This window comes from Leptodactylus fuscus, chromosome 1, assembly GCF_031893055.1.
Source record: "Leptodactylus fuscus isolate aLepFus1 chromosome 1, aLepFus1.hap2, whole genome shotgun sequence".
NCBI lineage: Eukaryota > Metazoa > Chordata > Amphibia > Anura > Leptodactylidae > Leptodactylus > Leptodactylus fuscus.
This window is the reverse complement of record NC_134265.1, coordinates 133,535,727-133,548,306: the sequence shown is the minus strand read 5'-3', so window position 1 is coordinate 133,548,306 and position 12,580 is coordinate 133,535,727. Positions and strand designations below refer to the sequence as shown.

Here is a 12,580-nt window from a genome sequence, read left to right as displayed (position 1 = left end):
ATGGATGAGCACTATCAGGAGGGGAGGGGGCGTTCCTCACCGCTCTCACAGTACAATGGTATAGGCGCTGCTGTGAGGAAGGGCGTTCCTGACTGACTGTCAGAAATGCCCTTCTAACAGTGAAGAGCTACGGTACCGGCACCAATAGCTCTTCACTGGGAGCACAGAACGGGAAAGTCGGTTTTCTAGTAGTGTATTAAACTGCATATGCCCCAGATGGTGAAAGGCCCTCTTTAAAAGGACCAGATAACGCCTCCAAAACATTGCTATTTTCTCTGTTTTTAAAATCCCGTGTCAATGGGTCAATTGGAATAGTGAACCTGGGTAAAGGACAATGTTATTTTTATTTTCACCCTCAGCTACTCAGACAACTCAGAAAACTTAACTATTAACGTGATCATATAGGTATCATATATAACCTGTGATAATTCTTGCTAACTCTTCTTTTATTTTTAGTTTTTTTTTATACTTGATTAATATTTATTTCTACACAATTATAATGGTTATAACATGCAATAAAGCATTACAATCCATGCGGTTAGAAAAAGCAATTTCATCAGTTACATTAGTAAAGCCCCTGCAAAAGGCCATTTGTAGGTTAGTCTTCTTGGAATCATCCTTGATAGACTAGATACATATAATCATTTTAGTATAGGTCCATACTATTTTGATATTTTTGGGATCAGCTTCTGTAGGTCCTCACTGTGTTACAGAATCCAGGACTGTTACAAAGTGCTCCTCATGTTTGTCAAACTGGAGAACTCTGGATATGAACCATTTAACCTGTGAAAAGAGTTGATTTATAGTCAGAGGCCAGACATTTAGTAGGTGCAGGTTTATTCTCCAACCACAAAGTAAAAGGAGGCAAAATTTACTTACAACATGAAATGTCATATTAAAAAAAAACTTAGATAAATTGGAGCAAATTTATTAAGACTGGCATATTGTATGTCAGTCTTAATAAACAAGAGTTTGTAGCCTCTTCATAAATCTCTCGGTCTCTGCGCCAGAGTGGAAATCTATGGCAAATAGGATCTGGCATAGATTCCCAATGTAACTCCTGCCAAAAAACTGACATAAGATATAATAAATCTGTCACACTGAGGTGAAGACACCTCAGCCCTTTCCGATCCCTACACCAAACTACCCACATCCGGAGAATATTCTACCTGGTACCTCGGGTCGATCAAAACTGTTACAATCTAAAGTGAGGTTTATTACCTCATACAATTACAGGTGGTATCAATTGAGATGGGCCTTGTCTAAACATTGGAGTACACCTACCCATGATGCAGTCTTGAAATGTAGGTGGAAAAAACCTAAAAGATCTGTTAGTACGGAGTCACTTCCAAAAGGCCTCTTCCACCATGTTATTTGGATCACAGGGACCAATAAATGGATGTCATCCCCCATCAACCACTCTTTCACTTGTCAGACTACAGGAGTAATATACTTCACTACTTGTCCATGTGACCTGGTCTATATTGGTCTCACATCCAAAGAACTACAAAGACATGTACGAGAACATATACTTGGTATCCTTAATGCCACAGTAGTAGATGTTGATAACCTGAAAACCATTCCAAAGCATTTCAGATTAGTACATGTTAGTGATCCTTCGGTGTTTAGAGTGCGGCCATTGACTGTGTAAAAATGGGCAGGAGCGGGGGGAATTAGAAAAAGATATTATCGCAGAAGGAGCACAGGTTGATACATACGCAAATACAGTGACTCCTTTTGCTCTCAACAAAACATTTAGTTATGTTCCTTTTCTATAAGACACCTTCTCCATACTTTCCTTACTTTAATATTCCCTCTTGATTATAATTTTTTTCATTTCAGTGCCCTATTGGTATTTCTATTTTCTCTGTGAGCTGTGCTTCCACAATAGGCAAATATCTATAGCCTTCTGTGAACCTACATTCCATATATAACCAAAAGTGGAAAGCAGAAATCCAGCAGATTTTTTTAAAAATTTTTATGGAAACAGTAATGCCAATAATGTTTCTTTATATTTTTTAACACTTCTTAAAGGGGCTCTATCAGCAAAATCATGCTGCTAGAGCCCCACATATGCGTGAATAGCCTTTAAAATGGCTATTCAGGCACCATAAAAGTTATATTAAACTACCCCCGAGTTTTAAAATAAAACCCTAGAAAAGAATGTTATCTACTTACGCATCGTGCACGCTGGGCGGGCATTCAGGGTGTGCCGTCTTCTTCATCCATGCCTCTTCTTCCTCCAATGTCCTCCGGTCCCGTCCTCCGGCGCTCGCGAACTGACTGATAAAAAAAAAAAATGGCCTGGGCGCCTGCGCAGTAGCCGTAGTAGAAGCCACATGCTACTGCGTAAGCGCCCAGGCCATTTTTTTTTATATCAGTGTCAGTTAGTGAGCGCCGGAGGAGGACAGGACCGGAGGACATCGGAGGAAGAAAAGGCGTGGATGAAGAAGACACACCCTGAATGCCCGCCCAGCGTGCATGATTTTGCTGATAGAGCCCCTTTAAACTTTTTTTTTACGCTATTTTAGTCCCATTAAGGATCTTGATTGTGCTATGTCCAGATAACTAGTATAATAGAATGCAATTCTTCTGCATTGCTGTGCATTATGCTGGTCAGTGTAATGCTGATAGCTATTCTACTGTGCTCTACCTCTGCCATAGCCTTATGGGTGTGCTTAGATGGGGTGAGCCCCTCCCTCTATATAACATCTCTATTGCCACAGTCGCTAATTCCAATAGTTTAAAATTGGTTAAACTACCAGGATATACACTCACCGGCCACTTTATTAGGTACACCTGTCCAACTGCTTGTTAACACTTAATTTCTAATCAGCCAATCACATGGCGGCAACTCAGTGCATTTAGGCATGTAGACATGGTCAAGACAATCTCCTGCAGTTCAAACCGAGCATCAGTATGGGGAAGAAAGGTGATTTGAGTGCCTTTGAACGTGGCATGGTTGTTGGTGCCAGAAGGGCTAGTCTGAGTATTTCAGAAACTGCTGATCTACTGGGATTTTCACTCACAACCATCTCTAGGGTTTACAGAGAATGGTCCAAAAAAGAAAAAACATCCAGTGAGCGGCAGTTCTGTGGGCGGAAATGCGTTGTTGATGCCAGAGGTCAGAGGAGAATGGCCAGACTGGTTCGAGCTGATAGAAAGGCAACAGTGACTCAAATAGCCACCCGTTACAACCAAGGTAGCCAGAAGAGCATCTCTGAACGCACAGTACGTCGAACTTTGAGGCAGATGGGCTACAGCAGCAGAAGACCACACCGGGTGCCACTCCTTTCAGCTAAGACCAGGAAACTGAGGCTACAATTTGCACAAGCTCATCGAAATTGGACAATTGAAGATTGGAAAAACGTTGCCTGGTCTGATGAGTCTCGATTTCTGCTGCGACATTCGGATGGTAGGGTCAGAATTTGGCGTCAACAACATGAAAGCATGGATCCATCCTGCCTTGTATCAACGGTTCAGGCTGGTGGTGGTGGTGTCATGGTGTGGGGAATATTTTCTTGGCACTCTTTGGGCCCCTTGGTACCAATTGAGCATCGTTGCAACGCCAAAGCCTACCTGAGTATTGTTGCTGACCATGTCCATCCCTTTATGACCACAATGTACCCAACATCTGATGGCTACTTTCAGCAGGATAATGCGCCATGTCATAAAGCTGGAATCATCTCAGACTGGTTTCTTGAACATGACAATGAGTTCACTGTACTCCAATGGCCTCCACAGTCACCAGATCTCAATCCAATAGAGCATCTTTGGGATGTGGTGGAACGGGAGATTCGCATCATGGATGTGCAGCCGACAAATCTACGGCAACTGTGTGATGCCATCATGTCAATATGGACCAAAATCTCTGAGGAATGCTTCCAGCACCTTGTTGAATCTATGCCACGAAGAATTGAGGCAGTTCTGAAGGCAAAAGGGGGTCCAACCCGTTACTAGCATGGTGTACCTAATAAAGTGGCCGGTGAGTGTAAGTGCCAGTGTAAAATATCTGCTGCTGGTGGCACAAGCTTTTGAGCCATCATCGCTCCGTGCATGTACAGTAAGTTGTTGTAAGTATCAAACGTGTATACTGTATGTTAGTAAAAGATAAGTCCTGTCTAACCCCTTTTCCTGATTCCTAAATTTCACTTACCTTCACAATTGTAATAGTTGCACTATAGAAGAAACTAAAAAGGAATAAGGTGATAAATGTGACTGCTGTGGTCCAGAGACTGTCATCATCATCCTCCTCACTGCTGCAGTCCCAGACTATGTATTCTGGTAAGAAAGAGATTGGTATCAATTATTAAAGCAGAATTAGTGTATATTATTACCAGTATATGTGCTAAGTATTGCAAAGCATTGTCCTATGATGAGCAATGTACAATATTAAAGGGGGTCCATGTAATCTGTCAATGAAATTGTCAATTTAAATAATCTCTTAAAGGGATTCTATCATTGGCTATAGTGATTTTAACTAAGCATATATTTGCATAACCTTTAGAAAGGGTATTCCGCACATACCTTTCATTCATTAATCCTTCCAGCCATTTTAGAATTATCCCGCTTTTATTGATATGCTAATGAGCCACCTCGGAGCACTGGAAGTCACTGTGATTCTGCTAGTGTGCTATGTGTAAACAGGGGGAGGTGAGAGCAGGGAATCATCATCAGCAGCAGTAGCAGCAGCCTTCCCTTCTCCCCCCCCCCCCCCACCTGTTTACATATATCACACAGTGTTTAGTGAGCATCCAGTGCTCTGAGGTGGCTGATTAACTTATCAATAAAAGCGGATAATTCTAAAATGGCTGAAACGGAATACCCTTTCTAAAGGCTGTGCAAATATATGCTTAGTTAAAAATCACTATAGAATGATAGAGCCCCTTTAAAGGTAGTCTGTCACCAGAACCCGCAATAACAACCCAGCCCTTCACATATACATGTTAGAGTCACCTGAATCAAACAGTGCTTTCCTCTGGTGAATCAGTGACTCTGATGCAAAGATATCTCTGTTTCTGGCAATATGCAGATGATCTCTTTGAAACAATGAGGATATTACTGTTTCTCCTATTTTTCCACAGTAAAATACTGTACTGTGCTGTTTTCTATATATGACAGTTTCCATATGTTTCATGGACATGTCCAATTTCAGGTATTCTGTAACATTGTTTCCTTATTGAATTAAGTGATGTATGTGTGATGTATTCTTTATGAAAATATGGTCAGAAACGCATGTTCTAGTAGGCCATTTCTGACACATTTTTTTGCCTTGGGTTTGGAAGGGGATAGCATTTTCATTGCTGAAATAAACGATAGCAGATTGTAAATGGGATTTCATAAAATACTACAGAACTATTTTTACAACTGCACATGACATAAAACCACCTTTAGGCTAAGGCCCCACGGGCCGTAATCGCAGCGTTGCGGAAAGAACCGAGGCATGAACGCATTGCGGTTCTTTCCGCAGCGCTTTTAAGAGAAAGTTCACAGAGTTTTCCTCTGCAGACTTTCTATTAACATTATATCTACGGGAAAGCCGCCGGCGTTTCCGTAGATATAATTGACATGCTGCGATTTGCAAAGCTGCAACGGCTTTGCAAATCGCAGTGTGTCCGCACTGCATTTTTTTCCGCAAAGTGGGCATGGGAGTCACATGAATCCCATCCACTTTGCCTGCACTGTACAACACCGTGATTTTTCCCGCAGCGTCTCCTCTGTGGGCAAATTGCGGCGTTTACGTCCCGTGGGGCCTTGGCCTTAGGGTCCATTCACACAGAGTAAATGAGCGCTCATTTTGGCAAAATACACGTGTAAAGAATACACGTGTAAAAGTAAGACTGCCATTGACTTCAATGACATTGTTTTACATGTGTAAAAAAAAAAACACGTCAAAAAACACGTTGGGTTTTTTACACCTGTAAAAAATGCCATTGAAGTCAATGGGAGTCTTATTTTTACATGTGTATTCTTTACACGTGTATTTTGCCAAAATGAGCGCGTGTTTACTCCGTGGGACGTTAAGGTTAAGGCCCCGCATTGTGGAAAAACAATGTTTTTGGCTGTTTTGCAGAAAAAAGAACTGCACAAAAGATGTGTTTTTGAAAAATGGTGCATGATAAATTTAACTGTGGAATCTCACCTATCTATTTAAAATGCAAGAAAAAAACGCTGAGAAAAACACTGAAAGAACGCTGCAGAAAAAAACGCAATACGATTTTACTGCATGTTTTTCTGCTGCAAATTTAGCTGTGTTTCACAAGGTAGCAGCAGAGAAAAATACAGTAAAAATACATTGTGGTTTTTTTTCTGCAACTTGTTTCATTGCATTTTGTCTGTTTTTCTTCACTTATTAAATCTATAGGGAAAACGCTTACATTCTCGCAGGTAAAATTGACACACTAGATTTATCAAAAACGCATTCCCTTCCTGCAGTGTTTTTTTCTGCAATGTGTGGATGCGAATGTTACTGTAATACTCAGCGTGATTTTCTGCTTCAACAGGAGTGGGAGCAATTTAGGAAGCCCTAAGAATTATCCCTGTAATAATACTACTGGAGTTTTTGTTGTAGCTCTTTGATCCAATGCAAAAAATGCATCCAGCATAAAGGATTTTACATTACATTTCCCATTACTTTTGATTTCACTTCTGATTGGAAAAAACTACATAAAAACTGGTGTGGACAGAGGAAACCTGACTGTACCTCCATATCTGCTGTATGTGAAAATGAGAACCCAACTTTAACTTTTTTTTTTTTACCATGGACAATAAGCTTTAGCAGCCCCTTATCTCCTTTCTACTGTTCAAATAAATATGTAGAGCCTATTTTTTAAAAAATTGCAGATGTTGTTGCTGGTGGGATTTGAGCTCAGGACTCCAATGCTGCAAGGCTGCAGTGCTAACCACTGAGCCACCGTGTTACCCCTATAGGTAGAGCCTATATGTACGATGGGACTAGCTAATCCAAGTATGCACATTTAGAAGACCTTCTAGGGAGGTATCTAGCTAGTGAAAAAACTAAGTGACAAATTTGTTTTTGTCCATGTATATAGTCATTTTAAAAGTAAATTTTTTTATCCCACCATTGTGCCTAACCAGATCTCATAACATATATCCTATGACTATGTGATCAGAGATTAGATATTGCATGATTGGTAGATTAATGTTATCACAAACAACCAAGGGCATCCATTTCTGCCATGTATCTTCCTTTGTATTCCTTCTCTTGTGTTCTTGCAACATTACAGTGCAGACAAAAGCAACAGAGAGGAAACACACACTATACTATACAGTTATCTAAGATTGGTGTGTATATAGTGTGTCGAGGTCAGTGTAAGGATTGTGCACCAGAGTGTCTGTCTATTGGGTCCTAAACATTGAACTAATGATGAGCTAACAATACTCTTGCTAATGTCAGTATATAATATAACTGGCTTTAAGAGCACATTGTACACATAAGCAAGCAGGTTTGGTTTTCTAATAATATGAACGTTTACAAATATTCCATAGAAACATAAAGGTGCCCAGAAATCATTATTAAAAAGTAACAAACCCTGCAAAGAGCATTTGATGGCATGACGACACCGTAGAGCATAAAAGACTCCGCTATATGCCTGTCTATATTCTGTATTTGCTTGCTACAAAATGTCCCCATATAGACCTTGTCTCAATAACTTATCCCAGTGACTACAGTTTTTTTTGTCAGTTTTGCCTTTTCATAAGACATTTTTTTTTTTAGATATTTGCACACAAGATTAGTATTTGCTTGAGACTCCAGATAACAAGACAATAGACAGTTTTAGTTTAGTGATATATTTCTTAACAAGAGTTTATTGAGATACAAGCACGCATGACATAAGTGACATAAGTGACAAAATCTAGTGTTCCACACACCAGACACACGAGAAGGGATACATAGTAGATATACATGACATACATTGGTTACAAATAATGGTAATGAGTAATATTAGTACAATGCAGTTATTATACTGTATGTATATGAGATAATACATTCTATGGAATGGATGGATCTTCTGCCTGGTATAAGTAAATGGAGATAACTACACTGACCTAACATCATCATCACCATAATGATCAACTATTATTGGCTGATGTTCCACACATCAAACTGATGGAAAACTCTGGTTGACAGATACTGAATAAAATATGGGGGCAAACGAGACGATAAGCATTTGTGGCTACTTCAGGATATGGACAGGTTGAAAAATCATGAAAATCATTTACCCTTAGATCGCTTTATGTCTTTAGACGTAATCTTGCTGTGAACTGCATTGCATGTAAAAGTCGCTCCTCTAATCCAATCAGATTTCTCAACTGTGAGTATACTAAACATATAATAGGTTTCATCATCTAGTGGGACAGCTGCAGTGTTTGTATAGTATTCTTCATCCAGGACAACACCATTCTTCATCCACTGCACATGGATAGGTTTAGGCTTGAACCCTTTTATTAAGCTGACTATACCGACAAAGTCTTGGTTACTAAGTTCCTCAGCAGATGGTGGGAAGATATTAACTGATGGATGTATGCTTTGATCTAAAGGGAAACAAAGATGCAACATATGAAACAGAGCTATTTCTATGTTTTATGGTCTAAAAACCAGTAACCTTGCTCCGATACCTGCACAAAGCATGCCTAGAAATCCCCATAGAACTCAATGAATCAGATTATTGCTGCCTATGGCCATGAGACTGCTGTAAGGCATATCACTAAATGCTGATATCAGAATAGAGGAGCAGCTCAGGCATGATGGCAGCCCACATAAATACGTGCATATATATGAAACAGATTAGATATTGACAAAAGTCATTTATTTCTATAACTGCTTTTAATAAATCTAAAAATTAGCAATACATTACCTTCAAGCCCAGACCTGGTTAAAGCAATGACTTCATGGTCTATATTAACTGCAGCTTAAAGTTGCAGAAACAAATATTCTTACCTTCTGAATATTTTATTGTCTTTTCTATTGGCGTTGAAAGGTCTTCGTATTGGACAGAGCATGTGAACTCTTTGCCAGTTTTCCAATCGGATAGACTTAGCTTCAATACACTTCTGACAGTGAAGCCCCCAGTATGATCTCTTTCAGGTTCTAAAGTAAATACTAGAGGTTTTTTGCCATCCTCTCGGGTCCAATTGATTGTTAAAGAATATGGAGATTCTACTTGAGACACTTGACAGACAAGTTTTGGTTGATTGGTGATTAAGATGTCTTTAGGGGAAGGAGGAAGGATTGTGACCTTTGGAATCATATTTCCTGGGGCTATAAGTCAAATTTAACAAGATATAAAGGATTAGTAAGTGATACATAGTTATTAGTTATTATTATATAACACAACATCCTATAATAAAGATATCTTTAAGTGAATCATTATTATATGAATGGTATTATACAGCAAGTCACAGCCACTTTTTTAAAAAATGACTAAGGGCAGGATTGTTGACTTGTTCTACAACGATGATATGTTGTACGGACACACATAAGAGCTGCGGCCAATAACTGACCTCAGCCCATTCTATACAAGCCAGTGGTCAAATGCACATGTATGGCATGTCATCAAGACCAGCAGAGACTGGAGCGGTTTCACTAGGTCAGTGTAAGTTATTTAATTTTATTTGACCACATTATTAACCTTTTGTAACATAAAAATAAAATCCTGGACAACTGCTATAAGAGCTTGAGATGTGCCCTTGCCTACAACATAGAACTTTTTTAACAATATTATTATACGAGTGTAATGTCATCATTCGCATCGTGATACAATTTTTACAATGTGACTGCTTTCTATTACAAAGGCCATTCTCACCTGGACACTTTTGTATAGAGCTTTCAGTTTTGGTTTTGCTTGCTGGATGATTCACTTTACATGTGTAGATATCACCAGCATACCAGTCTTCCTTTGGAACACTGACTTCACTACGAGATCCATAGGTGCCATCATTTTCTCTATAAGCAGGGGTGTTTTTGGGGATAATAGATGTCGGTTCTCCATTCAGCAGCCATTGTACATTAATCTCTTTAGGAGTATATTCGCTGATAAGACATACCAGGTCGACAGAACCACTTTCACCGCATGAAGCCTGCATGACTGATACTTTGGGTTCAATTGCTTTGACTTCACATGCTAAAGAGATTAAAAAAATTATGAAACTTCAATATCTATTGAGTTTTATGTAATATTGTGTGCTAAGTGTGATGTACTGTAATCTTATGCATTATATCCATTGTTTACTAATATCTAACTGGGTGAAATAGTAGGAGGTCGTATGGCACTCACTATTTACATTCAAGGATGGTTTTACTCACCAAGCAGCCAAGCAATTGCCTGGGACCCCAATGATCACACATGCTATCCCAGTGATCACATACCAACTAGCAGTCTTTTTTAATTGGCTGTTACCATTTGGATTGTTTCAACAGGTAGCGGCAGATGTGAATTATTACTGACATCTCCTCTCGCCTGGTTCCTCCTCTTCAGCCCAAAATCCCCCCACACATGACCACCTGGTGCTGTCAGTCAGCATCTGGATGTAATGTGCAGTATTGAAGTATGGGGCCACTAAGGGGATATTTTACTGTGCGTGGGGGCACTAATGGAGGGAGTATATTGTGTAAGGGCACCAAGGGAGCAATATTGGGAGGGGCATTTGTTTGTATTACAGCATGTCTGTCAAAATTTGACTGCTAAAAGTATATTCCAAAGACTAAGCTGCAAAGAGGAACAAACTACAGAATCACAGAAGAGACTGTCAGCCAAATGGAAACTGTATGAGGACAGCTGAAAATTAAGGAAAGAAATTTCGTGCATATTGCACTTCAGTATGGCTTGTTCTTTATTTGTCTGAAATATGATGTCACAGAGCAGCAACTTATCTTCTGCTCTCTTTGACCCTAGGAAGACTCTAGAAAGTCTAATAAATGCAATAAAATAAAAAAAAATTAATAAAAAATTAATATTAAAAATTCAAATCGACCCCTTTCCCTAGAACACATATAAAAGTACTTAAATACTGGTTTCGGAGGTGGGATTCAAAAACGAGAATGTCAAGGGGGTTAAGAAATATGTGATATTACCTTCAACCTCTTTGTCCACTTTAGTACCAGATGGTGTGTGATTTACATTGCACACATATTTTTTATTACTTGTCCATTCAGATGCAGGGATAGTCAGTAGACTCGCAGAGAGGTAGGTGCCCTGTCTTCCGAGTACTGCTGGGAAGGTCCTAATTTCACTTGTGATAGAACCTGAATTCCATGTTACGTCTATAGGAGTAGGTGTGTAGCCAGTAGACAAACACCCAATGGATACTGTATCAGACTGCAACGAATCACAGCAAGGAACGAGAGGGAAGACTGAAGGACCACTTATACTTTCTGTAAATGAAAAACAGATAAGCATCAAAGTAAAATTTTTCAGCAGAAAAATCAGAACATACAGAATTAGTACAGTAATTCATTGAAGCAATACAGCACAGATCAATAGATAGTTCCTGTGAGCGCCAATATAAAATCTGTAAGAGGGCTCACATTATTGATACTCCTGGTCTCCCCATGTGAGGCTGAAAGACTCCCTTATAATCCAGGGCGTAGGCTCTACCGCAGCTTCGGTACCCCCTATACTTGCACCTTTGTTTCTTAGAGTTATTATGTGTATACTTATATCAATATGGAAAAATGAACAGTCTTTATACTATGGAAAATATATTTACAAAGCATATTTCAAAGTTGTAATTTAACATTTACCATGGATTAGGAATTAGGGAATAGTATTATGTGGGATCCCCTAATATGACATTAACCAAATCACTTCTGATACAAGTAGATAGTAGCTACAAGTAAGGCTACATTCATATCTATGGTGGAGTCTCTATAGGAGACTCCGATGCAAAGTCCTCCTGAAATCTGTACCGAGCACTTTCCTCCGCTGATTTCATTCTTAAAACGAGAGACACCCAATGGACCCCATTATAGTGAATCGGGTCTACTGGGCTTTGTGTCTAACTACTATTAGGGCCCCTTCACATGGAGCATACGCTCGCTGATTCTGAACGTGTAACACGTTCCGTATCAGTGGCGTTAATAACAGATCCTATTGCTTTCTATGGAAGTCGGCATACGTGCGCTCCCCATAGAAATGAATGGGATGCTTTTTTCCCTATTGCTTTCAATGTGATACGCGCGTATCAGAATCAGCGAGTGTATACTCCGTGTGAAGGGGCCCTTACAGCGTTCCAAGTTTCTGATGCTAGTGTGATCCTTGTGTCACTGGGGTGGCGTGGCGGAGGAAATATTCTTCTCTTCACACGTCATTTTGCTGATTCTGTGCTGTTAACCTAATAGGTATTTTAAAAGTAAACTTGACCTTCTCTGAACTAAGCTGCCCTTAAATGGAACAGCATGTTTTCAGTAAGTTTAGTACAATTTCCCATTCCTCTTATCTCTTTTTGTGAAGTATTTTCAAAACTTCAACGTCTGGAGTCTAAAGTCCTCTTCAGATAGCTGTATTATACCTGTATCATAAAGACTGTATTATGGCTGATACCCAGACTACAGTAGTTG

General features: G+C 39.5%; 1 protein-coding gene across 1 annotated transcript in view; it reads right to left on the bottom strand.

Moving 5' to 3' along the window:
• The window catches only part of LOC142189604 (uncharacterized), a 44,906-nt gene that overhangs the window by 15,174 nt on the left and 17,152 nt on the right, over positions 1–12,580 (bottom strand). The window contains exons 6-9 of the mRNA XM_075262212.1: positions 11,096–11,395; positions 9,828–10,145; positions 8,963–9,283; positions 8,239–8,556 (exon numbers count right to left, since the gene is read on the bottom strand). Coding sequence (XP_075118313.1) covers positions 8,239–8,556; positions 8,963–9,283; positions 9,828–10,145; positions 11,096–11,395 — 1,257 coding nt within the window. The remainder of the gene's footprint in view (positions 1–8,238; positions 8,557–8,962; positions 9,284–9,827; positions 10,146–11,095; positions 11,396–12,580) is intronic.